This window comes from Cardiocondyla obscurior, linkage group LG12 (assembly GCF_019399895.1).
Source record: "Cardiocondyla obscurior isolate alpha-2009 linkage group LG12, Cobs3.1, whole genome shotgun sequence".
Classification (NCBI taxonomy): domain Eukaryota; kingdom Metazoa; phylum Arthropoda; class Insecta; order Hymenoptera; family Formicidae; genus Cardiocondyla; species Cardiocondyla obscurior.
In genome coordinates this window covers 882,378-904,929 of record NC_091875.1, presented here as the reverse complement: position 1 = coordinate 904,929, position 22,552 = coordinate 882,378, and the positions used below count along the sequence as shown (strand labels likewise).

At 39.2% G+C, this 22,552-nt stretch overlaps 1 protein-coding gene across 1 annotated transcript; it reads left to right on the top strand.

Annotated features, from left to right (window-relative positions):
• The first annotated feature begins 2,709 nt into the window (after positions 1–2,709).
• Dh31 (diuretic hormone class 2) lies at positions 2,710–20,759 on the top strand. Its single transcript, XM_070664329.1, has 4 exons — positions 2,710–2,851; positions 18,538–18,626; positions 19,410–19,505; positions 20,346–20,759. Exons 2-4 carry the CDS (start codon positions 18,538–18,540, stop codon positions 20,476–20,478), a joined length of 318 nt encoding a protein of 105 aa, XP_070520430.1. The 5' UTR covers positions 2,710–2,851; the 3' UTR covers positions 20,479–20,759.
• Positions 20,760–22,552: the final 1,793 nt, after the last annotated feature.

The window sequence follows — 22,552 nt, the reverse complement described above, 5'->3', positions numbered from 1 at the left end:
GCTTTTGAATTTCCGACACGTGTCACGTCGACAAAAATACGGAAACGTGACGCAGTTGGCGGGCCACGTCGCCGTATATCAAACGCATCGCACTGGTATTTCATCTATTCGCTCATATCCTCGTTATGTCCTCGATGGCTATTTGTTTCGAGTGCCCCGCCAACGCGCTGTTTCGCGGGCATTATTAAAATGGGCCATCGCACAATTTGCATGGCGACAATGGCGTAAGACGGCGCCCTGGAAAGGAGCCGCGCGATAAAGGGTAATAACGTCGGTTCTTGATACGACGAAGAAAAAGGGAAAGTCAAGGGGCGCTCGTCGTGCTCAAGAATACCCCGGACGAGAGATAGCGAGAAAAAAAAACTGCGGGGAAATAAAAGAGGGAAGCGAGAGAGACGCAGGAATGTGAGGGGCAGAGGAAAAAAAAAAAAAAAAGCGACGGGAAATAGCATTATCTTTATCATGCTCTTTGCCGTCGTGTACGATGACTACACATGTATGTAGCCTCGCGCTTTGAACACGTACGTCATATTTCCGATCTTCGAATAGTGACCCACGTGGAATTTTAATATACGTACAAAGAGAAAGATTTCTTTACATTTAATAAATAACATAGAGGTACTAAATTACATTCCGTATAAATATATTTGTATCGCTTGCAAGAATCTCTCAAGAATAAGTTTGAGCTCGGTAAGAGTGTAGAGTACTCCGTTTTGAAATGGCAAGTAACCCCCCGCGATTTTTTTTTTCTTTTCTCTTTTTTTTTTTTTTTTCAATGAAATATTTATACAGCGGGATTGTCCACGTTAGCGCATATATGTATACAGTACAAGAATGGCAACCTGACCCGCTCTCGCATCTCAGGGGGGAACAAACAGTGCTCGTTGCACTCGTAGCAAATTGGATATTTCTTCGTGGATTCGAGACGTGGCGACGAGAAAGCGATTGTATCCGCGCGCGTCAGTCCTCCGCAAGTTTCACCGTGCAAACAACGACGGCAATCGACACCGCGAATTGCGCACCGTGATAATATATATGTATCTATACATATATATATATATATTTTTTTTTTGTTCTTTTCTTTAAAGAAGCCGTAGGTTTAAATCGATCATAACGGCAGGGAATATATTACTGAGATGATCAACGTGCAAATGAAATTGAATATACCATCGCGGTCATCAGTATGCAAATGAAAGACAAGATCGGACCCGCATTAGCTATCGGCACAAATCGCTCGTCTTATAATTAATTTACTGGCCATTAATCAGGAAATAGTCATCGTACTCTGAGATCCGTCGGTAATTGAAACGCGTAATGCGTCCGGTACGGATTGATATAAGTTTTTGCGAGGCACACAATTTATTCAAAGAACCTAATTCTTATTTAATAATAGAAATTTTGTTTCCGATTAAAATACGTGCGTCAATATCAGTCCGACGCAAGCACCGAATAGGCGAGCTAGCTTTATATCGAAAATTGATGGCTCGAACGTGACTAACAACCGGTGACTCGATATTTTTCTCTTAACCTGCTTTCATTTCTTTTTTTTTTCCCCCTATTTCTTTACTTCGCCGCGAAACGTTTGTCTAATGACTCGCCTAATTTTACCGTCATTTTTTTTATACGACTGCGTAATGCGTTGCTAAACGATTCAGAACGATTTCCAACGAGTGACGCAAATCCACGCCTCTCGAGAATTGCCGATGCGTCAGATTTTTCGGTGCAACAAGTTACGCGCGTAAATCAGGTACATTTCATACGGTCGACACAGAGACAAGCGGTGCGAGATAACAGCGTGCGAATCTATGAAGAGAGAAGCGCGTGTGCGGCTTGCATTTCGGGTGTACCGTTTCTAAAACGACCCGTAAAACTAATATCACTTAGAGGTATCCAAAGGTAATGGATGTGAAATTCGAAATCGCAGTTCTCCCATAGATGAAAGTGCGCCACTCATCTACGCACCGCGCTCGAGCTCGGATTCTGTTCCAGGGAGATAGGTAACTCTCCGCCGCAACTGACACCGAAAGTTACGCGAAGGATAAATCTCCCGAGCGACAATTAATTCAGAAACTATATTCAGTCGCTAAGAAACGTTAAAAAAAAAAAAAAAAAAAAAAAAAAGGGCCACGCGTCGAAGCTTGCATCTCGCGAATATGATGACAAATTGTGTTTATCCTGTCACGCGCCGTGTTTTCTTTTTTGCGAGCGAAAGATATCGCGCACAAGAGGGGGTGTCTCCTACGTTTGGCGGCGAGAAATGAAAAAAAAAAATCGATCGTCCCCCTCGTCGCACAATAGGGGTCCATTTGGCGGTCCGGCGGCGCTTCCACGGCGAATCGGCCGGCAGTCAGGTAATCTATCAAGAAGCGACTTCTCGCGCTCGGGAGTTTTCAGGGGCAAGCACCTGTGGAATACACCCATACTCGGAAATCTCGGCGGCGGCTTCGTCGTCGGCACTCCGAGATTCGTACCCCTTCCCCTCCTCCCCTCGCTAGTACCCCTTATTCACGGAGTCGTGGGTGGCCGCCGTTGTCCCGGGGACGGAGGCGAGAGGGAACGCCGTGACCGAGGTACACGGGTACGTTTGATTGGACGAGAACGTGCTTCGGCGGTGAACCGGCGCCGGGGTGGGATCCCCAGCATCCCCGGCGGTTGGGACGTGCGCGGGGATATACGAGGGGGATGCGAGAGTCGCGAAGTCGCGCGGGCTTATATAAACGCGCGGAGGACCGTTCGCCCTCGCAGAGCCGTAACAACCGTCACTGGACGACACACCACCGTCGCCGTAGATTTCCCTTCGCCCAGGCCTGCTTCGGTCACCCATCCGGTCCTCGTCAGCCTCATCAGCAAGGTACGCCGTCTATTTCGAAGCGTATCTAATTTTCCGCCTGGCATTTTTAAAGAACATCACCCCCGCGCGTGTAACAACCTCTATCTGTGTAGACTTAGATTTTTAAAAGAAGAGTTTCGTAATATCAGCATTAGAATGACTTACAGATAGTTAAAAGTGTGATAGCTTTTCCATCTATGTTTAAAAATAATCGAAATACTTCAATTCGTAATGCTAATAAAATATAAATGGATGTATCGCCCATTTTGTTTCAAATTAGTTTTACGATTAATACGAAGATGTTCTTAAAGTAGTTAAAGGTACAGAGTTTAGTAGTTCAAGTAGTGCGTTGTGTTAGTAAGAGCAATCTTTCAAATCGGATGACAAATGCACGCGTTCGCATAATCCCACATGCCCTACGATTCGAGAATAACTTCGCGCTTGTGATTATCCGGTAGTAAATTCCAACGTTGTGTCTCACCGTAGTAATACCTCGCATTTACGCGACCAGTAGTACTACTCGACGCTACGTCGGGTAGCAGGAACTTCCCGCACAGTTTGTCAACCATAGAAATTATTAAAGATATTTAGAGAATCTCTGTTTAATCTGCAGTACACATAAATACAATAAAGTTCGTGGATATGTTACTTTTCAAGCTGGAGCTGAGGAGTAACTTTATTCGACCTCATAGTAAAGAAAAAAGAAAAAAAAAAAAAGAAAAAAAATAGTGGTAAGTTTCTTTTAAGAAATTTAGTGTTCGAGTAAAATAACGAATTAAACAGAGACTCTCAAGGCTAATGTTAATACACAAAAAAGAAAAGTGGACTTTGACAGTCGCAATCGTTATTGTTACGTGAAATTAAATTTATTACCGCGTAAATTCACGTTATGCAATATTCAATTTATTTAGAAATTAAAAATGATATACAATTCCGTTGTTGATTGTGTTATATTTAATTATTAATTAAATGTTGTGTAACATTAACTCGCCACTAATCACGTTTGAATTTCAAAGTTCGCTTTTCAATGGTTACTTTAAATGAAATAAATATTAGGTTTGATTTGTTAGAGTGATGTGCTTTCTTTAAAATATCGCTTCCGTTGTGATTAATAAAATATATTTCGCTGGAAGAGAGCGGGGAATCGATTATCGATATACTTTTGATATGTGAAATTAACTTTTCGGATGATACACAGGTAGTAATATAACAAAAATAAGATAAAAACCTCACTATGGAATTATTTAGGTTAAACAAGCGCGCCGCGAAATAATTTTGACGAAAACGTCGGCCCCATAAATCCGTCGAAATGCGGAGAATTGCATTTATTTAGAAGCTTCCGGGTGCTTGTTGAAAAGATGAAACAAGCTGGCGCGAAAGAGAATACCTTACGTTAATCAAATTTTCTCATATCTTGCCGATTTCATCCATCCATCCAGAAGCTTTTACAATTCGCGACATTATTAAATAATCAAAAACTTACTGCTTGCTGTCTTAAAAATTCAATTGACGTTTCTTCGACGGCAAAAATATCAAATTTTATCGTCGAGGAATAGCTTTATTGACACTTGATGCGGAATACAACATTTACACAACTTTTCAAGTTACGTAATTTAAATGTTTAAACTTTGAACGGTGACTTTCTTTGAAATTTTTAAAGAAGGGAAGCACTTTTGAATTTACAAGGAAAAACTCTCCGTCGTGAAATTGATACAGTTTATCGGGGCACTTTGCATTAGCGAATAAAACTCGACCTGGGTGAATATCATCGCGCGTTTTTGCGGCGAAATGCCCATCCAATCCAAAATAGACGTAACCAACATTCATTCCACGCTCGCGAAGCGGAGCGTGATCGCGGTCGAAAGGGCACATAGTCCACGTAGCGCGGCAGCAGCAAAAGGATTAATTGTTGACAGATAAAGCACCTAATGTGGCGCGTGTACCGCAATAACCAATCGTGATTCCGCAACGCCGTTGTCGGCGGGCGGAAAAAAAAAACTGGAAGAGATCCGATGCGTATTTCGATACAAAACACAAAACCGCAACGGACGCATTATGATAATTTGCAATCGATTAATATCTAATTACAGCCTTCGGCCGTTATCGTCAACGTGCGCGAAATTACATTCATCGCAGGATTACTCCGTGACGCGTATCCTCGTAATTTCCTCTCCAATTGCCATGATCGATTAATAAAGTCGACTAATCAGTCGTTTGAGTTGCGTATAATTGCTGGCTTAAAGGTAGCGCAAATGAAAAGAAAAAGAGAGAAAGAGAGAGCTTCTTATCAAATAATTTAGAACATTCGACAAAACAAAACAAAATTTTTTTTTTTTAATATATTATTCAGTTTTATGAAAGTAAAACGAGTGCATTATGAAAATCATGCGCTTCATGCAGGTAATAGAAGCCTATTGGTTTTGAATTTACTTATACGATTTTTTTTTAAACTTTTTACATGTTCGTGGTACCGCGAAGAGCATTGACGTTTCTTTCGGTCGTTGGCTATAAGTGCTGAGAGAATAAAAGTGTTAAAATAGACGGTAAACCTATATTTTGCCGAGTCCTCCGTTGGGACGAAATGTAAAAATGCCGAAATTCGCCGCGGTAGCTGTTATAATCGATCGCCAAACATTTGCGCGCGACTCGCGTGCGGCATTGTGAGCAAATATTTTACGATTGACTTTAGATAGAGATGTATTTGCCGTATTTACGAAACGATTAACGACGATGGTCAGCGACGCGCTCGGAGTGTTACGGCGCCACGCCGCGCCGGCAGGAAATCGTCGGGTGAAAGGATTGGCTCCAGGATTAGTCATAAAGAAGCAGTGTTCTGAGCGCGTTTTTCGCTGACATTTAACTAAGCCAGAGATAAAAAAGTTAGTTGCAATTAATTACTCACGACAAATAAAATTACAGCACATCTTTCGCAAAGCCATTCTTCCCGTGCGATTCTAATAATTCACCGTTTTAAAAACGCAATGCTAATTCCAAAACCGGCGACAAGGAGAGAGCATTTCAAATCAAACAAAATTCTAATAAAATTATAATAAGTTATTACGAACAAAATCTCTTTCGTTTTAAAAATTATTACCCGGGGAAGTTTATTGAAACGGGGACCTAAAACGAAATGACTTGAAATAGAAATGACAAATGAAGCTTCGATGATTCAGATAATTAATCTGTTCGCGATTACGACGGGTTGTGCAATAATACAGTGATTGGATAGCCGTATCTATTTTTAGATCTGAATGAGATGAGATGTTCTTTTGGAATAACGGCATTTGCGCAAACCGACGGAAAAGCAAATTGCGCTCCGCACACAAAACGTTCGACGGGACGTTGGCGAGTAATGTCATTTCGCGACGATACGTCTGTGAGTTTCGCATGAATGGACCCTTGATGGTGGCGAGTTCTACCTGTAACCGGAACGCGTTTTGACTTTCATGCCCGACGATATGAAAGCCGCGAGCGGGATATATCTCGTCTACGTAATTTATCCCACGCCGTAATAAACTGTTTAAAGTATTTACCCCCGGTGTCCGTGTATTTCGTACCCGCTCTAGAATTCACGTAATTTTAAACGCGCTCACGCGAGCAAAATAAGCGACGCGGAGTGTCGTTGATTTTCGAAATACGTTAATTCACTTTTCCGCCTTGCACTTTTCCGAGAGAGATTACGGGCTGCTGCGCTTTTACGGGAAGCTTCGGAGGAAAAAAAAAATATTATCAACGAGCTGTACGGGTTAGATGGGAAGCTCACGGCGATGTACCGTATGCGGATGTGATTTTTATTAAAAGTATTTTTTTTCTGTATAACTAAATATTCACGTGTTATGTATAGATAGTGATATATTTTGATGGGAGGCAAAGAAGAAGAAAATAAAACGAAAATGTAAAACAAATCGACATCAAAGATGCATAAACTTCTTGAATAATAATGGCAACGATAAAAAGAAAAAAAAAAAAGAGAGTTCGTATATAATTTTTGCCGATGTCTGATATTGAATTTTCGACGAGGGATATGGTTTTTATTCCCGCTTAATTTTTTTTTTTTTTGCGGATTTATATTAAATCGACCCCTTTAATCATTTTTACAGTCAACTGCAGCAGACTGACTTTACGCGCAACGAATATTATCGCGACAGTCAAGCGTTTGGAGCGCGGACCATTTGGCGCGGAGTATCATTGATTTATAGGTAAACTCGGTCGCTTCTTATTACAGCGATACCGCAGAAATTTCGGTGGACCGAAAAGTAGTGGCTTTTAATATTAGCACGTGTACACTGCCGAGACTAGAAATATACGTAAGGACCGTCGCGCACAGAAAAACGATGAGTTTCGCCGGAAGGAAATTTTCGAAATTGAATACGTTTTAAAATAACTGCTTAGAAATTTTTGTCCATTACGGTCTCCCAGTCTCACGTTCTGACGGAATTTTGACGTGACCGTCGTTCATTAGGATTATCCCAGGTTAATTTGGCACGCAGATTTCTTTCTCTTCGAACTTCCATTCAAAATTTTATTAAACACGCCCGCGATGTTTCCGTCTTTGTAACTAATTAAAAATCCTGGTTAAAATCGTAAATTTTTCATCGCGGTTAACGAGCAAATTTGTATTCCGCGATTGTCGCCTCTCGGAAAGTAAAATGAGATTATCACCATAAAATGAATATTCTCTGCGACGTGACGTCACGGCGTGGGATCGAAATGTGACGGGCACTTCCGCGACGGGAGCGAGCATAGGAATTCAAATTGCCGAAATGCCGTTCGTTCAAGAAAAACACCATCGAGATATTGTTTCCGTAAAGTAAGCAAGGAGGCCAGTTTGTCTTCTTGATCGAAAAGATACGGCAGCCTCTTAATAATAGAGGTCGAAGCGGCGAAAGCCGAGGCTTACGCGTATCGTGAAAAACGATGGAACAGACGCGTCTAGTTCCTATGAAGATAAATATACTCGAAACACTGTGTATTTCACATTACTTTGTTTTTACCAAAAAAAAAAAAAAAAAAAATTAGTATCTAACATATATCGATACGTAGAAATTATTTAATAAATAATACGAAAACGAATTAATTGCTCCGATAATACTGTCAAACTTCTCGTTTGTCATTTTTAATAACGACGTATCGTAAAAAATAAAATTAAAAAATGCGATCAAATTATTTTACAAAGCGGATATGTAACAATTTTTAATTATATTCTAATTGCATTTAATATAATTAATACTTAAACGCGCGTGTCATTAAAGAGCCGTTTGTTCGTGTTAAAAATTTTTTATACATAATAAACAACTGTGCATAAAGCCCTGTTTATAGATGCAAATAAAATAATAAAGCGACTAACAGCCATGTTTGCGATATGTAATTGTATGCTACCGTAGCTGAGAACGGAAAAAGGCGATTGGATAATTAAGTTCAGTCGAATCGCACAATCGTCTATTTTACAAAACTCGCGCTTACAATTTTAGTTTAATTAATTAAAAGCTAACATGATGCGTTACAAAAATGACAAACGTGGAAAAGTATTTTACAAGCGAACGCACGTCGAATGAGCTACATAATACAGAAGTATTGTAGAACAGCCAGGCGAATACGAGTTTTATTACACGCCTGTGCATGAAAAGATTTCAATCAACTTTTTTCATACAATGGCTATGCAACATTTCTCATACAATGTATCAAAAATATACTTTTACAGATATTTTCGAAGTAAAATGTACAATTACCGTTCAATTTTCAAGAAATTCCTCTTTACTTAACTCGAACGTGATTAAGACGAAAACTGTGAACTATCGAAAAACGGGAGATTTCGAGAGTAAAATCTGTTATAAAATGCTCTTGTTTCTTGTATGCATTTCATAAAAATTTACTCGGTTTATTTATTTATTTTTTAATTCATGTCGATCTCGCGGGACATCTACCTTGTGTTTACTTAAAAAGTCGTTAGTAAGTCTAACGGAGCCAACAGGTCCAGCGAGAGACCGATCCAGCTGGCGGATTCGAGAGCCCCGCAATTTCGTTATAAAACCCGTAAAATCGTGTATCTATTACGTGCACGGTATTTCGGCTTTACATATACAACAGCTGCTCGCGCGTTATGTGTATTCAGTGTGCCAAATCCCCGGGCGCTTAAAGTTAGATCACCACAAGATTACAGTGAGAACGGTAATTTTCTCATGCAAGCTTTATCGTGACGTAATAGCCTTATCACTTCGGTCGTCGTAGCAATTAATATTTATCTTGCACGTGACAGGAATAATTCGAGGTTTATATTTAATTAAAAACTTGTCGCGATGGATTAACAATATTTTATTATTATTTCTACAATTTATTAATTTGGTCGCCATTGAAAATAAATTGTGTTTTTTTTTCTCGTAATAATTTAATTATCATCGCTAATAATTTTCGCTCCGGAGGCGACGTAACACTTTTGTTGATCTTTTAAAATCGTCTTCATTAGAGAACGAGGAGTGTTTAATCAGCCGCCGAAGCTTTCTTGAGTGAACTTTTATGATGAATTAATTTCATTTGCTCACTACGAGGGAATCTCCTCTACAATTTTGATCAAGTACCGGGTACTAACGACGGCTAATATATAAATGTCAGAGGAACGATACATCACTCCGAGGACACACGCGACGAGAGTTCCACAAACAATAAACCGTGCGCCCATTTCGTTAATCCGCTCTCTGTTGATATCTGTCGTGGAATTATTTTGTGTCTAATTAGAAAGGGGTGATAACAAATCCTGCGATATTCGAGGGTGAAATGTCAGAACAGTTCATTTAAAAGAGAAGTCAGAAATTAATTGTCTTTTAATTTAACGAATTTAAAATAACGCTTTCCTCTTTTCTTTTCTTTTTTTTTTTTTTTTACTGCGACGTTTTAAATAAAATGTTTGAAAAACGTCTTTTTTACTTTGATCTAATTTTGTATTTTATTGAGCTCGCACATTTTTATAGCGAATCCGTATCGCGTCAGACATGCTCGTCGTTCGCGCGGCGCAAAATTCTCAAAGCGTCCGAAACGGGGTAGACAACCACGTTAACAATGGCAGCAATGACGAGCGACGGGAAAAAGGATTTCCCCGAAACAAAGGCGTTTTACCTGCGACGCTAGCAAAGCGAAGGGTTGTCGAAATTCCACTACGATGTGGAATTTCGCCGCTGCGTGCGTGCATGAAATGCATTACGGTCTTATGTTAGGTTCGACGTGTCTTTTAATTCAGTAATCCTTTAAAGAATTTTTGTCGGTTTATACTCCCTCTTTCTCTCTCTCTCTCTCTTCTCATTTTTTTTAATTTTTAATGTATAAAATAATATACTCTTCATATAATTATTCTTAACCCCTTCCCGTTTTTCTCTAGCTCTCTAAATACAAAAAAAAATAACTTATTTTAATCAAGTACTTTCTACGACTAAAACATTTTAATTTCCCTCGGGGTAAAAATTCTTTCTAATGCAAATGCTAAATATCCATTTTTTTTTCTGAATAACTTGTTTTAGTTAAATGCTCTTTTTATACTCCGAAGACGACCCTAACTTCTTCTTAAAATAATATCTTTCTAATACAAATGCAAATATCGTATAGCAGATCGAAAATAAGGAGGCGTGCATCGAAAAGGTCAAAAAGAGATCCCCGAGCTGCGTAAATTTTTTGAAATAATATTTGAAATTCTCGAGAGGAAAAACAGTACTTGGCTTTTGGACGTGCACTGAATCTTCAAGTGTTTCCTAAGTTTACCTCTCTAAGTGGAACACGAAGTCAAGTATTCCTAAGATTCATGTACCGTCGGATAAATCGCACATCAACCACAGAGTACTTCCCCCGTGTATATCGTGTTGATGAAAAGTCAAATGTCGAAATCTCGAACAACAGGGTTCAGAGTTGCCTTCTTGACAGAATCGTGTTAAAATTAAATTCAAAAGTACCACGTATCGTCGCGATATGATAAACTATACCTTTAAACAATCTCGCTGTATCTCAAGAAACCAATAAACGAAAAGACGAAAGGAACAAATGTAGCGCCGCCCTTAATTACAGCCGTGACGTTATTTAATTATTTCATTCAACTTTCCATTAAAGTTCTCCAAACTTTGGGGAAAGAGTTGAAGTTTCTAAATGAAGATTAGAATAGAACAATTTGTCCCCGCTTGAAAAAAAAAAAACTTATGTCCTTAGATCTATGGAATTTTAAGCGAGATCCAAAGGCGTCGAATCTCGAAAGAAAACGTCTGCTTTAGCGCAAGACACTCTCGAACTCAAACGCGTGTCGCGAGGTGTGAATTTTTAAGCAGTCTCGCCGGGAATCCGGATAGCTTCGCAGATCCCACGTATCCTATAAATCCCGCGTGCTAGTGCCGGGAAGAAAAAGACGGTATAAATATAGAATAAAGAGAGTCAAAGTAAAAATCTCATTAACGGCAACGCCGTCGTAAAATTGAGATAAGCTATAAATGCGGCTGACATCGAGATATTACAAAAACTTGGCACGTTTTTTCTTTCCCCACCCCCTCCCTCCTCTCTCCCCCGTTTCGTGCGAGATGACGTCTCGATCAAGCAAATATTCTCATAGGGACATCCACGCATCATCCGCTCGCGTAGCTGTGTATTGACCGTTCAGCCGCTCGTAAATCCGCGGCAAACTCGTTATCGGGGGAGCTTGAAGAAAAGATCCATCTCGTCCGGTCTCGCGTCCATTCTTATAATCTGCGGTATTTGCGCCGAGAATTTAATTTTCCCGATGCAGGCGAATGATACGCGCAACGCGACATATTATCGCGTGGAAATGCGGAAACGCACTGAGAGAAATATGTTGGTTAGGTCTAACCTCGATTATAATTTGACGATATTTCTAATAAATGGATATGGTTGACTCAACCATTTCCACTATCATGATGTTTCAGCTGATTATACTAATGGTTAGAAATATCATAAAGTGGTGGAGATAAATTTTTCTCCCAGTGCGGAGACTCGCAATTTCTCCGACTTTAATTGCAATAATTTAATAACAAATGCTAAGGCATTAAAAAAAAATAAAAAAGATAAAAAAAAAAAAGAAAAACATTTATGCATTGAAAAAACACGTGCCTGATTTATAAGAATTGAACTTTGCCGAATACTGGAAAGCTAAGGATATGTCAAGGCCCTGTGCGCGTTCATCGATCGCAGTTTTGCGTGAACGGTTATGCTAATGAGATTTGTTATTCAGCTACCGCTGCTGAGCCGTACGTCCACGAGAGAAATGCCAATATGACTAGGCAATCAACAATAACAGCGCGTAGGCATTTAATATGATTACCATTTTATTAGATCGTTGATTCGTATATTTGTTGAATTGGTTTGAATCTTTAAACTACAACAGCAGCTCGTTTTGCGCAATTAATTATGTCGGAGCTTCGTATAAGAGAGACGATAAACGCGGTGGTAATATGCAGCGTAAATGCACTATATATGTATATACATATAAAGCAATATTATTCACTTAATAACGCAGTCAAGCCGAATAATTGGTTCATTAAATTGCGTTTATCTATATTACGTCATAATTATTTTTATGACGCAGAGTATTAATATAAACCGGTCTATTAATACCGACATTACTGCAAGTTGCGTATTCTGAAAAGAATATGACCTGCTGTTCTGAATTGCTACTTATTGATTAAGCGGCGCGACATTAGGGGAAGCATATTTACACGTTCGGTGCCTATCTGCGAGTTCTTACTTCGGGAATTATCGCGTTTGTTTGTAGCGAAAGAATTTCTTGACGGTGGGCTGTTATTTTTATCTGAGAATCCACGAGGCCTAACTTAAGAATATTGAAATAACAGAATAACTTAGGCATTTTTTTTTTCTTTTTTTTTTTTTCTTTTGGGAGGGTATGTATTGTAAAAGTAAAATGATATTTCCACGGCGTCGCGTTGGTTTGCATAAAAAAAAAGTAGTTAAAGGACACGTCCTGAGATATTTTATTTAAAAGTAATTTGCATCGATGGACGCGCTTTAAAATATATATATTTTTTTTTACGGACATCGATCGGGCGACGCAATCGTATTGGCCCGTGGTAATGTTTTTACAGTTCAATTTTTGCGAGATTACCCGTGTCCGCCGGCGTCGGCGCTTTTATATTGTGCGTCATTCCATTGTCTTGCAAATCGCGCCTGTGTTTTATTTTTACATCCCAGCGTGACGGGCGAGGGGTAAATGCACCGCGCGCGCGATACACCGTCGTGATAACTGTAGAATGCATTTAAATGCATCTACAATGTCGACGAAGTTGCGACGACCGGACAATGTATTGCGGAATCGGCCGTGGTTACATTAGTTGCTACTTTATCGCGCGTATGGAAACGTTTCATGAAAAAGACGTACTGACGCGCACGTCGGCGAAAGTTTCCGTCTCGAAATTGCTAGCGTGACAACTTTTTCTTTTTTTTTTTTTTACAGTCGTGACTTTTAATCAAATAGGGCCGCATAAGCGGAATAATTTAGTTGAAGTATTAGCAATGTCACGAACTTACCAAAACACGATAAGTAATTAAGAACTTTATCTCTTTTTAAATATATTTTGCGGTGAAAAATATGAAGCGAATAGGAATAATTTGTGCGTACTTAAAATTCTGCGGAATGTAAAAATAATTAATATAATATGTAATGTAATAAAAGTAAATTGATATATTTTGATTTACAGACACGATAATTAAACAGATTTATATAACCGAAGATAATCCTATTTACATAACTAATTATGCGAGATAAAATTCTGAAATGCGGATTAACTCAATTGAAATTTTAGTACCGTCGAAAATACGATAAATATCGCTCGTAATAGCGTTTGTGATAAGCGATCGCTATTTATTTAGATTTAATCATGCGTGGCTTTTATCACCGTCCGTGCGCAAATTTCATCATCCACCGCGATATCACTCACATTATATGAATAATAAATAAGGAACCACCAACTACCGATCTTGACGACATTGTTAGGAAACTGAAATAATCCCTGCGACGATTGAATAAATTTAGAAATTGAAAAAAAAAAAATACTGTAACCGTCTCGAGTTTAAAACTAAGTGTAAAACTCGTTTACTCTATCGCGGCACATGTTTCATTACAGAAAAATGGTCATTTAACAGCGAAATGGATACAACAAACTAAAAAGCGAAACGACTGAATAGAGTTATAATTGCGCAATCGGTCGTGTACCGTGAATTCGAAATTAATTCTTTTCTCTTTGTCACCGTCTCGTTGCTCCGGAAATAATATTTCTCTTATTTTTTGTACCGTGAAAAAAAAAATTGATCAGTTTTGACACAGGCGCAACGATATTAAACTCTATTGACTTGCATAAAAAAAAAATTAATAAGGGGGAAAAAAAATTTCAAAGAGAATGACAAATGGACCTGTTGCCAATAAATATCGATGATACTTCTCCAACTCGGTGCGAAGATATATCTAAATAATTATATTTACACGTCATAAGATTGGTTTACGTCACCCCTAATGGCGAGCAAATATTTTTTGGCCAAGTGCCACTTCGCCTTGCGAACAAACGAAAATAAAAGCTTTTCAGCGCGTAGAAGTAGACGGTAGGAAAAAATCCATAGGGTCGAACGATCGGCACAAGGACGGTTTCTGGATTGAAACTCGATTATCGCGTTATTAGATTCGCCCCGCGGTTACGGCGGCACTACCGGGAACAATTATCGGGAACGTGTTTTCTGGGAAAGTAAATTTTTACGTTATTTTTACGAGGACTAACAACGTTAACCGCGCGATATACTTAGCATACTCTTACGTCGCCACGCGGCTTCGTTTTTCTTTTTCTTTTTTTCTTAAATATGATTTGATTTATCTCACCCGTCCTCGTTCGGCGTACGATCACTCCTAAGTAAGCCGGGCACGATAAATTCGACGAAATTACGTAGATTTACGATTCGCAGCATCTCCCGGGCACGGTAAAGCGAGAAAGACGGCGCCGGGATCGTCTAATCCACGTTAATAGCAATAGAGGAAATTAAACGCGAACTTTAAGTGTTTTCAGAACGTTAACTTCGTACAGTGCGTCTTTCTGTCTCCAGTTTGTGTTCGACGCCGTGCGTATGAAATTAAAGCGCGGAAACGATCCACTTAACAGACATTACGAGGAGAAGAATGACTCGAGAAACCGTATAACTTGGCGAAATAAAGATTTATTTTGTCTGCGATCAACTGTAATGCAGATGAACCCCCCCTGTTAATGCTTTCATAAATGCTCACGATGTGTGTGGGTGCAAGAATAATTTACGAAAGAGATACAAATCCTATCATAAAAGAAAAAAAAAAAAAATAAACCGTAAAAATATAAATTTCCCACCCAAATTGTATATATTTAAAAAAATGAAGTCACACGACTCACCGACCGATGCTCAACAGCGAAAGTCACGGTACAGCAAAGATAATCTGTAACAAATAATTGCAACGTTCAATTAAATATGACATAAAAGATAAGCAGTAATAATTAAGATGATCGAATGGAATTAGAGGGACGTGCAAACGTGAGACATCGCGCGCGCGAGTTACTTACGCCGCCGAGACCAGTCGAGATTGCCGTAGGTCCCGCGGTTGTCGTAGGTTACGCAACAGTCGGCCAGCTGTGCCGGGGCGATGCTCTCGGACCACGCGCGCGCGACACGCATACGGCCCGCTGCCCGGTCTCAGGTGGAGGCACCGGGAGTGAGGGTAGCGCGGAAAGTAAGCCACTAGCGTGTTAACTGATCTACCTGAAGGATTCATTGCTGTGTAGCCGGTGAGTCGAGACCGTAAGCGACGATGCGAACACCGCGCGCGCGAGCCACAATTCGAAGCGCGCGCTTTGTAATGTCTAATCCCTATTTACATCAAATAAGAGAGTTAATAAGAGATGTATTAATTTAATTATTGCACCGTACGCGATATACTCATATTTCGTTGCCAAAATTTATTAAATGTGAAACAATTTTGTTTTTGAAAGAAGCAAGAGTAAATTACGCACGCGAGACGCGCGCTTTGTAATTTCTAGTTTTTATATAAATTATATGCTTAATAAATAAAGATATTTACCGCATTTTTAACTAACATTTTTCACGCTTGATGTGTGACGAAAAAACCGTGCGGACATATTTTCGTGCACGCTTACACGATATTATTATAACTCGACACGCTGCAGCTTTAACATAATATAAAAGAGAAGTATATCATTTTACAGCGCAGAAATATAAACGTGTCGTCTTTCACGGGCGAAAATAAATACATGGATATGGAATATCAGCCTGTGGCCATCAATTATTGCGAGCAGCGAATCCAATTATCTACCTATACTGCAAGGCATATTCAAAGCGAGTTCTGATTGTACCGCAATAAAATGCTGATTGAATAAACGCTAAAGAGAGAAAGAGAGAAAAATGAGCGTTCTGCGAAATTCATAAAAATGAAGAGAAAGATAAAACAAGAACTTCGACCACAGATAGAATTTTTAAATACCTTTGAAGATACATATCGCGCAAATCTACTTCATTGATATCATTTAGTCTCGAAATTGAAAATAATCATCTATCTAGTTATCAGCCTTTATCTTCATTCCATCCTAATTTTCTCGCGTTTTTCATTATCACTGGATATAATTATGGATAATATCATTAATTCTTTGTGTGGCACATTATTTTTAATCTAAAAAACTTTTTTTTTTAAGTAACAATTTTATATAATATATATTTTTTTTAGTAGCTAAATACTTTTCCAAAAAATCACAATTCTATCAAAAAGAGTCGCGGTTTAACCAGCTTTATTTAAACTAATTAATGATATAAGCTCATAATGTGTACAATCGAATATAAAAATCATGAAGAATATGCAAAGTAACCTAACACATCGGGAATTATACTTTATTAAATTATAAACAATTCATCGTGTTAATGAAAGAAAAGGAAAAGTGTCGTGCCACGAGAAAGGATTAATGGAGCAGCATGAGACGTTGTTAGGATAAAAGTTTTATTTAGGAACTGCACGATAGCTCTAAATCCTCTCGATTGCAATACTGGATGTGTTATATGGCTGCGCTGTTAACTCCGCAGGGCGAGAGAATTCTCTTCCTTCATATATACATTATCATCGGATGACGGCGAAACGTTCTCCGTGGGTCGCGAGCTGAATAGTTTGTTAGCCGAGAACGCGCCAACTTTTCTCTGTATTCCGGAGGGGCCATTGTTTTGTCTTTCGTGCCTTTAACCATTCCCGCGATCTCACTCCCCCCTCGTACCTACGTCTTACTCGGTGTTTCATACAACGGCGAACTTTCCGCATCTCGGAAGATACTTCTGGAAAGATACGGACCGCACGCGGTAGTTGCGGGAACAATATTCACGCGCGTTGCTCGACCGGAACGCGATAAATGCAAATCGGCTGTCGTTTAACCAGCGAACGTTTCGGGACGCAGCTCGAAGCGGCACCCGTTTCCTGAAATTTGCTTGAGAGTTTTTACTTTCGAGAACGCGGGCGAGTTAACATCTTTTTGGTAAATGTTTGTTTTTCCTCACAGCAACTTTTTTCTAGCCGTCATGTCTTACTTACATCTCGCGACGCGAGACCGTCGAAGTCACGTTTCGTATTTGTAAAAGAAGTTATCCTAAGCTAACAAATCAAATGACGGCGGAGGGCAGGCAGGTACAAGCGCACTGTCTTGATAAAATATATTTAAAGTTTTTTTTTTTCCCCCGCACCTTCTTCGTACACTTTTCATCTTATATTTCTTATTCTAACTTCTTTCTCTTTCGTCTTATCATACAGAATATTCGAAAATACTTCTGTAACTCTTACCGTTTTATCAACCGCTAATGGAACTTTTAAATAACAGCTTTAACCATATTTTTATAAAACGGTACTTTTTCGCCAGCTGCAGTTAATGCTGCATGGTTGTTCAAAGCAAATTTCATATTGGGGTAAATTTTGCCCCGTCAAGCTAAACTTCCACGACATTACGCGAGACAACCATTTGCCGTTGCAAGATTATTCGCAATCAGCGTTTCTCTCTCGAGACTCGCTGCTCTTTAATCCACAGTTGCGCTCATATGCATGAATGAAGCGTATCCATTAACATTGGCGTATTTCCCATCAAATGGTGGAAATGGTAGCCCGATAGTAGAGCAGTGAAACGGAGAATAGCAGTATTACAAAGAGAATACGTGAGCACATCGCTTTATGTTCACGCATCTTAACCCTCAAACGGCGCAATAAACGCTGTATTGTTTTTTACTTTTTTTTTTGTTGCTTATATCTTGAGATCGATTAATTAAAAATATTTTTAAACTATACCAAAAATTAAAAAAAAGAATTCGTTGGGAATAATTGAGAAAAAAAAAATCTTTTAAAGTTCTGACTTTTGAAAATCGTATTGAATTAATTTAACCCAGTGTTCCAGTTGAGGGTGAATTTCATTTACCGTCGAATTTAACACTAAACGTGGCCACCTTGAATGCCAAGGGCTATTCTGTACCGCAGGAATTTAGAACTTCAGAGAAAACCCGAATAGCTACGACGTTCATATTTATTTGAAAGCGCGTCTAATGTGTCTTAAATAAAAATTGCATAAGTACTTGATGAGATTATTCACGTTTTATAATTGCACGATTAGCTTTTAATTTATAACTATACTGTCAGTTATTACAGCAATGTAATCGTCTTGTTTTAGATGTCTAAGATGACTGTCTTATGCACCCTACTGACGTTCCTAGTTGTCGTCGCAGTTTCGAGTTTCACAGCCGACGCAATACCGCACAGGTAATACAAATTTTATATTTAATAAATCAAAAAGAAGAAAAAGATTTTGTGACGTGTATTGTAAAAGTAATATAAAAATTAATAAGCCTCGCGTCTTAAATCGTATAGGTGTCCGTAAATATTTTACCACCTTTTTTTTTTTTTTTTTTTTTTTAAATCTACATATTGTACAAAAACTGTGAATTTACCGTGATTAGTTATTAATCATAAATCAATGAATGCGAACCTTTTACCTTGCGAGCAATTGATTACTCACGTTTGAAAGTACTTACGGTATTCGAAATTAATTTTTAAATATTATACACTCATCGAATATGTATGTATCAATGCGAATCGCAATTGCGCCGGGCGCGTATTTACAATTAAATGAAAATACTAAACGGCGGGCAGAAATGCGTCCGCTCGAACGGTTTAACCCAGTTCCCACTTGACGACGCCGATAGAAAAGGACTTCTGGTAACTGAAATGACTCGCCGAAACGACGTTTCCGACAATCGGCGGAGAACAATTTCGAATTACATGCGAGCGTGTCTATTAACGTCGTTCCTGAATTATACGGGCCAACTATATATTTTTACGTTGCTCACTTCAGCTACCAGGGTATCACCTTCTCGCGATAGTAGAAGCGGGTGTTTGCTGGGACAGAAATTGTGGTAAATTTTCTTACGAGTCAAATTGCATTTCCCACATGATGCTCTCTGTGTCAGCAGTTGCTGCGCGCGAATTTTCGCGAATACAGTAATCGATCAATTGAATTTTACACTACGCACGCAACCACGAAAGTTATTGGGATCAGCAGGACGACATGAACCGAGAAGAATTTCTAGAGTTACTTTCCCGCCTTAGTCGCGCCGTCATGAGCCGCCCTGAGATGGAAAAGTAAGACAATGTTACAGTGAACTTGATATTACAATAATCTACATTACACGTGTGCTATTGCTTAGCAGATATCAGTATTATTTAATTACATTTGCACGTATGCGTATGCAATATTATTCTTTTAATTATTCCTGTTTTATCGCTTCTATGACATCTTAAAGCTGGCTCGTTTCCCAAAAAATTCATTAAAACTTTACTAGCAACAGCTGGGACCCTCTTTAGTACAATAGAAAGCGTATCAATAGAAAATCTATTCTCTAAAATGCTTTCACCGCTCTATATTCAGAACATTATTTTTCCGTTGATATTTCTTCCGCGCTGCAGTGGCTCTTTAATTTGGCTTTGATTCCACTAGTTATAAATGGACCGCTCATTTTAGAAAGGGCTTTATTTTAAAAATGTCGATAATGGATTTTTGCTGTACGTGTCCCTTTTTTTTTTTTTTTTTTTTGCGCCGACACACATTCGTATATATAGAAAAGACTTGGTTCCAATCAATTGATATAAGAGCGCCGATAGGATCAAATGTCTGCGGCTTTTATATAGTTAGCGCGGCCCGAATGCCTTTTACGTATCTCGAGCAACGAGTGTTTCTTGGAGCAAGGCCCTTTCTAAAGATGCACCGAGAGAAAAATCATTCCATGCTATTTCTAAATATGAATATAAATTTCACTTACAATTAGTCATTTCCACTGCCGTAAATAGCCATAAACTGTATTTATTCGTTGAAAATTTCGCGAAGCTATATAACCGAAGCCAAAAGTGGCTGTAATTTTTCTCTCGGTGACGGTCGAGATTCAGTTAGCGATCTGATGAACAATCGAACCGGCACGTCCGCAGTACCAAACGAGGATTGGACCTGGGGCTGAATCGCGGCTTTAGCGGTTCTCAGGCGGCGAAGCACCTGATGGGACTCGCGGCAGCGAACTACGCCGGCGGTCCCGGACGAAGGCGTCGCTCGGAACAGGCGTAGATCGCAGACACGATCGCTGATGCAGAGGGATTACTATACAACTCGTAATAATGTCACTCCCGATTCGATCCTTCCACTTTGTCTCTATCTCGAGCTTGAACCACAGATCTCAGAGTCGTCCGTTGCCAGTGGCGCAACCGAGCACTCGAGTGATTAATTACTCTCCTCTTCCCTTTAATAAATCTATAGGGTGTGCGTAGACGTGTATACTTTCTCGCAATTAGTACAAGTTCCTTATTAATAATAAAAAAAAAAAAAAAAAAAAACGAAAAAAAAAAGAATAGGTACGATTACAGTTAATCGATGTTGAATTTAATAAATTTGATGACAGCCTTCTCGTTTAGCCCTCGCACTTAGAACTTTCACACACTTCTTCTGGTTGCACCACTGGCACTTTGCAACTGCATTGCTAAATTATTCTTTATTTCCTGCCGTTAAAAGCGAATACGATAATATAGTTCCTGGCGGAAATGCTTTCGTTGAAAATAAATTCGAAGTGAACGTCCATACATTTGTAATGGATACCAATAGCGCGTTAAACAGATTCGCCTATGTTTCATATCTATTCGAATGAAACGCGCGGTTCGATCTTTAATTAAGATTAATCACGATCGATAATAAGTGGACTCTATGAAAAAGAATTTCGGTGGCCAATTTAAATTTTCCAGATGCCATAGATTATCTACTTTAATCGAGTATTGATGCCAAGATTTCTCACAAACAACTTCGTAAACTTATTTTATAAGCCCGAATCGCTCTCTGAATAAAATTACTTCTCTCCTCGCTGGACTGACGAGGAAAAACTCGAGGGCACCGTAAAGGCATTCTCGCCAGGTATTGCGTTTTGTTCTTCCGTTATTTCTATTTGTTGCGCGTGAGCCGCGTGCGGATTAGCAACTTTATTCGTGCCGCAAGATAAATGAAGTGGACGGACGTAGCGTTTCGCTGATCCAACGAGATAGGGCTCCTACGAGTCGCGCCTCCGCGAATCGATGACGCGCCACTTCCGGGCTGCATTTACTCTACTATCTGCAATTGAAATTGTACAACCACGACGAGTTTTTCCGCCCGAGCGAGCACCGCGAGAGAAATTTTCTTTTAATCCTTTACGCGTGCGGAATAATTTCTTTTCTGCAGCTTACGAATGCCCGCCTCGTTGAATCTTCAATACCGAACAACGTGCTGTACGAGCGCCCACACCCCCGGTGTATCTTCCCTTCCCCGATATTCTAGTGTAAAGAAAAAAAAAAAAAAATATGAAAGACTCGTCGTACCTATTATAATAATCGTAATCGATGTTGCGTTCGTTTAGAATCAGGCGTTCTCGAACTACGTTCACGCCGACGACAAAGGCTGCTTTCCTTTTACGGAGCACGGTCGATACTCTTTGGCGCGAATCGACACAAATCTTCCAGGATAGAACTTTGAATATTTCTGTTCATGCATTTTCTACATATATCAATCAAGTTTGGCTCTTTTTTTTTTTATTAAATTGTTTTTTATTTCTTTTGGAATATTGTATAATTTATTTCCCCGTATATTTGAAAGAATAATTAAATTAACAATAACTATTTTTATGATATACCCTAATTAGTAAATACATTTATGTGTATATCGCGTGCCATTAAACCATTAGATGTGCCCGTAGGCGTTATCTTACGTCGATTTGTGTCTTTTAAGAGAAAAGCAGCCGAGTAAATCTGCGTTGCGTGTAAGTTCCCCGACCGACATACCGTCGGTTTCGTAGTGGCTGCGGACGATCGTATTTTTTTATTTTACGCGTATCGAGCGTTTCACAGCACTTTGCACGAAACGATTTGAGGACCCTGCTACTTAGGTCACTTTGTTTTACTAGCTCCAACGTCTATTTATCTTACGTACTAACACGCAACGTGCGCGGGATGCACACTGCGCTTGCATAAAACAAGACCGTATAAAAAGGTGACGTAGAGGTAGTAAAACTTCGTTCTTCTTTCGTGTTATAGACTACCTTAGACTTAGCCCGTAGGTCAGGGGTGCGCAAAAAGAAATGTCCGATTTATTTTTAAATAAAGAAGTAAAAAAAAAAGAGAGA

Excerpts from the sequence above, each read along its gene's own strand:
- Dh31 (XM_070664329.1), top strand. The coding sequence starts at position 18,538 with ATGTCTAAGATGACTGTCTTATGCACCCTACTGACGTTCCTAGTTGTC. Across the intron at positions 18,627-19,409 it reads GCCGACGCAATACCGCACAG|TTATTGGGATCAGCAGGACG; the intron begins GTAATACAAATT and ends CAACCACGAAAG. Across the intron at positions 19,506-20,345 it reads AGCCGCCCTGAGATGGAAAA|TACCAAACGAGGATTGGACC; the intron begins GTAAGACAATGT and ends GCACGTCCGCAG.